The sequence below is a fragment of the Chelonoidis abingdonii genome, chromosome 11, assembly GCF_003597395.2.
Source record: "Chelonoidis abingdonii isolate Lonesome George chromosome 11, CheloAbing_2.0, whole genome shotgun sequence".
Lineage (NCBI taxonomy): Eukaryota > Metazoa > Chordata > Testudines > Testudinidae > Chelonoidis > Chelonoidis abingdonii.
The window spans coordinates 25,142,426-25,146,366 of NC_133779.1; the positions used below are offsets into that span (position 1 = coordinate 25,142,426).

Genomic DNA, 3,941 nt, shown 5'->3' on the forward strand with positions numbered 1-3,941 from the left:
CCCCCCTGCTCTAACCACCAGCCCGCACTCCCCTCCCAGAGCCGGGGAGAGAACCCAGGAGTCCTGGCTCCCAGCCCCCCCTGCTCTAACCACCAACCCCCACTCCCCTCCCAGAGCCAGGGAGAGAACCCAGGAGTCCTGGCTCCCAGGCCCCCTGCTCCAACCCCCAGCCCCGACTCCCCTCCCAGAGCTGGAGGGAGAACCCAGGAGTCCTGGCTCCCAGCCCCCTGCTCTTTCCTGTGGGGGTCCAGCCATTCTCTGGGGGCTGGGGGGGCCCCATGCCGGGATTGAGGGGGGAACGGGGGCCCCGTCACAGTCTCAAGCCCAATCACCAGCCCTGGCCCGGGCGCCGCCCTCTGCTTCCAATTAGCCGCCTGGCGAGGGCCCGGGGCCGGGAACTTGTCCCGGTTGTTCACACGTAGGACAGTAGCAGCAGGACGCCCTGCCGGGGGGGGAGGGGGCAGTGCCAGGGGCCACGTGGACTCCTCTCCCCCCAACCGAGAGTGGGGCCCTGTCGCACCGGGTGCTGCACACACACCGTGAGCCAGGCCCTGCCCCGTGGAGCTCACAGCCTGACCAGACAAAGAGCGACGGGGGAAACTGAGGCAGCGTGCGAGAAACTGCCTTGTGCGATGTCCCCCACAGGGCAGCGGCTGAGCCAGGATTAGAACCAGGCACCCACTCTGGGGCCCGACCCGCTGAGCCGTCCGCTTCCTTATGGTGCAGGCCTCTGGAGAGCCCCTCCCCCCATGGTGCCTCAGTTTCCCCTCCCCCCCTTTGGATCCTCGGGCTGGGATCATAGGGCAGGGACCATCCCATTCCCTGGCTGTGCCGCACCTGGCATATTGGGGGCCTGAACTGGGTTGTGGGGCGCAGGGCAGAGGTAGGGGGAGAGGGGCAGAGGGAAGGGGGGCAGCTGGAGTTTCAGGGCCCAGTGCTGGGAGTGAAAATCCCAGTGGGAGCAGGGAGGCCTCGTTGGGTGCTGTTGTCTCAGTGGGTGATGTGTGTCTGAGCCCCCGCACGGCAGCCCCTGGACGGGGATTCTCCATCCTCCAGAATCAGGGAGGGGCAGGTGCTGCCAGCACCCCCGATTGGCCACAGCCCCCCAGGGCAGGTCCGGGAAGCCAGGACTCCTGGGTTCTTCCACTTGTGTGCCCGGGGCAGGTGGAGCCAAACTGGGTCTATGGGGGGAACTAACCAGAACCCAGCACCTTTCTGCCCCACAGAAAACCTGCTGCTCATCACAGCTGCCACTGAGCAGACGGAGGGATACAAGCGGTTCCTGCGCACTGCCCGCTACTTCAACTACACCGTCAAGGTGAGACTGAGCCACCCCAGAGCTGGCTGCATCTCGGCGTTGGGCGAGGGGTCCCCGTACAACCAACCGCTCCACCCCAGAGCTGGCTGCATCTCGGCGCCGGGCGAGGGGTCCCCGTACAACCAACCGCCCCACCCCAGAGCTGGCTGCATCTCGGCGCCGGGCGAGGGGTCCCCGTACAACCAACCGCCCCACCCCAGAGCTGGCTGCATCTCAGCGCCGGGCGAGGGGTCCCCGTACAACCAACCGCCCCACCCCAGAGCTGGCTGCATCTCAGCCCCGGGCGAGGGGTCCCCATACAACCAACCGCCCCGCCCCAGAGCTGGCTGCATCTCAGCCCCGGGCGAGAGGTCCCCGTACAACCAACCGCCCCGCCCCAGAGCTGGCTGCATCTCGGAGCTGGGCGAAGGGTCCCCGTACAACCAACCGCCCCGCCCCAGAGCTGGCTGCATCTCGGAGCTGGGTGAAGGGTCCCCGTACAACCAACCGCCCTGCCCCAGAGCTGGCTGCATCTTGGCCCCGGGATGGGGGTCCCTGGGTAACCGCCCGCCCCGCCCCAGAGCTGGCCGGGTCTCTCTCTCATGCCCCCTGTCCCCGCAGACCCTGGGCCTGGGTGAGCAGTGGCGCGGGGGGGACGTGGCCCGCACGGTGGGGGGCGGGCAGAAGGTTCGCTGGCTGAAGGACGAGATGGCGAAACACGCGGAGCGGGAGGAGCTCGTCGTCATGTTCGTCGACAGGTACGGCTGGGGGGGGCCCTGCTTGCCCTGATTTTTGGGGGGTCCCCAGCTGAGGGTGCATCGGGCCGCTCTGCCTCCCCGCCCCATTCCCAGGCAGCGTTTGGGGGGCCAGGCTGGGCAGGGAGCGGGTTTTGGGGGGTGCATTGTGGGGGTGACGCTCCCCAGGGCAACCTGCAGTTCCCAGCCTGGCTCCTCCTGATGGAGGGGGACCCCCCCCCGCTTACCTGTCTCTGTGACGTGTGGGACACCCCCCGTCGTCCCCCTCACCCCGACTTTCTGGGTGAGGGGACTGTCCAGGGGGGCACAGCTCCGGTCTGGAGGAAACCCACCTTGGGGTGCCAGGCCCTGCCTCGCCCCCCCCCGTACCGCCCCCCCGAACTCCCAGCCAACCCTCATAGCCCTGGCTGGGACCGCGGTGACCGGGGGACCCGGGCTGGCGACGCAGAGGGGCAGGAGGGCAGAGAGAGCGGGTCCGGGGGGGGTCGCTGTGACCTGTCTGCCCCCCCCAGTTACGACGTGGTGCTGGCCGGCGGCCCCCTGGAGCTGCTGCGCAAGTTCCTGGCGTTGGACAGCCGGGTCGTGTTCTCGGCCGAGGGTTTCTGCTGGCCCGAGTGGGGGCTGGCCGAGCGCTACCCCCCCGTCAGCTCTGGCAAGCGCTTCCTGAACTCCGGCGGTGAGTGCTGGGGGGGCAGAGGGGACGCAGGGGGTAGATGGGGTCGGGGGGACGGGGCAGATGGGCGTGGGAGGGGGATGGGAAGGTGAGAAGTGGTTTGAGGGGGAGCCAGGAGGAGTGGGGGGGACACTGCGGGTACCTGGTAGTATGGGAGGGGCCGGGGCAGGGCATGGGTCCCTGGTGGGGGGGAAAGGGGGGCGTAGAGTCCAGGGGGGCAGCCCCCCAGGAGGCAGGGCCCCAGCCGTGGGGCGGGTACCTGACCTCTCCGCCTCCCCTGCAGGTTTCATCGGCTTCGCCCCGGCCATCCACGGGGTGGTCCAGCTCTGGAAATACCAGGACGACGACGACGACCAGCTTTTCTACACCCGCATCTACCTGGACCCTGGCCTGCGGGTGGGTCCCCGCTGCCCCCCTTTTGCCCCCCATCTCCCGTTGGCAGGCACCCCGAGCCCTGGGGGACCCTGGTTCTCTCTTTGCCTTGTGACATCAAACCTCTTTTGGGGACGTGGGGGGTGAGCAGGGACTTGTTCGGCCACCCGCACCTGGAAACAAAGAACCACTTGGGCCAAACACGCCCCACACCTCTGGGCTCACAACCAGGAAGAATCGGGCAAAAGCTTGGTTGCAAATTGGGGTGTGGCGGGGGGGGATTATGGGAAAAAATTGTCTAAACCCCTCCACAGTCCCGTGACTAGACCCTGGGGAAAACTTTGGGGAATGTTTTGCACTGGGAGGCCAAGCTCTGGTGCACGGCTCTGGTGCAAAACGTGCAAATCCCGGAGTCGTGCGAACCTCAGCCAGAGCTGGCAGCGTGTTAAAGGGTCTTAGGAGCAGGGGTGAAAGGGAGCTGTGCCGCCTGGCTGGATCTGGCACACAAGCCCCAGACATGGTGTCAGAAGTCGGCGGAGACGGGAAGGGAGAGTCGGCGGAGAAGGGAAGGGACAGTCGGCGGGGAAGGGAAGGGAGAGTCGGCAGGGAAGGGAACGGACAGTCGGCGGGGAAGGGAAGGGACAGTCGGCGGAGAAGGGAACGGACAGTCGGCGGAGAATGGACAGTCGGCGGAGAAGGGAAGGGAGAGTCTGCGGGGAAGGGAAGGGACAGTCGGCGGAGAAGGGAACCGACAGTCGATGGAGAAGGGAACCGACAGTCGATGGAGAACGGACAGTCAGCGGAGAAGGGAAGGGACAGTCGGCAGGGAAGGGACAGTCGGCGG

General features: G+C 67.4%; 4 protein-coding genes across 5 annotated transcripts in view; 3 read left to right on the plus strand and 1 right to left on the minus strand.

The window, feature by feature from the left end:
- Positions 1–3,941, plus strand: part of LOC116836046 (uncharacterized) — a 441,820-nt gene that overhangs the window by 291,202 nt on the left and 146,677 nt on the right.
- Positions 1–3,941, minus strand: part of LOC116836047 (uncharacterized) — a 445,785-nt gene that overhangs the window by 255,649 nt on the left and 186,195 nt on the right.
- LOC116824745 (uncharacterized) overlaps positions 1–3,941 on the plus strand; it is an 864,335-nt gene that overhangs the window by 146,993 nt on the left and 713,401 nt on the right. The window lies entirely within an intron of this gene.
- Positions 1,184–3,569, plus strand: LOC116835658 (multifunctional procollagen lysine hydroxylase and glycosyltransferase LH3-like). The gene is made up of 4 exons (XM_032798653.2): positions 1,184–1,318; positions 1,919–2,055; positions 2,565–2,728; positions 3,009–3,569. Exons 1-4 carry the CDS (start codon positions 1,184–1,186, stop codon positions 3,242–3,244), a joined length of 672 nt encoding a protein of 223 aa, XP_032654544.1. The 3' UTR covers positions 3,245–3,569.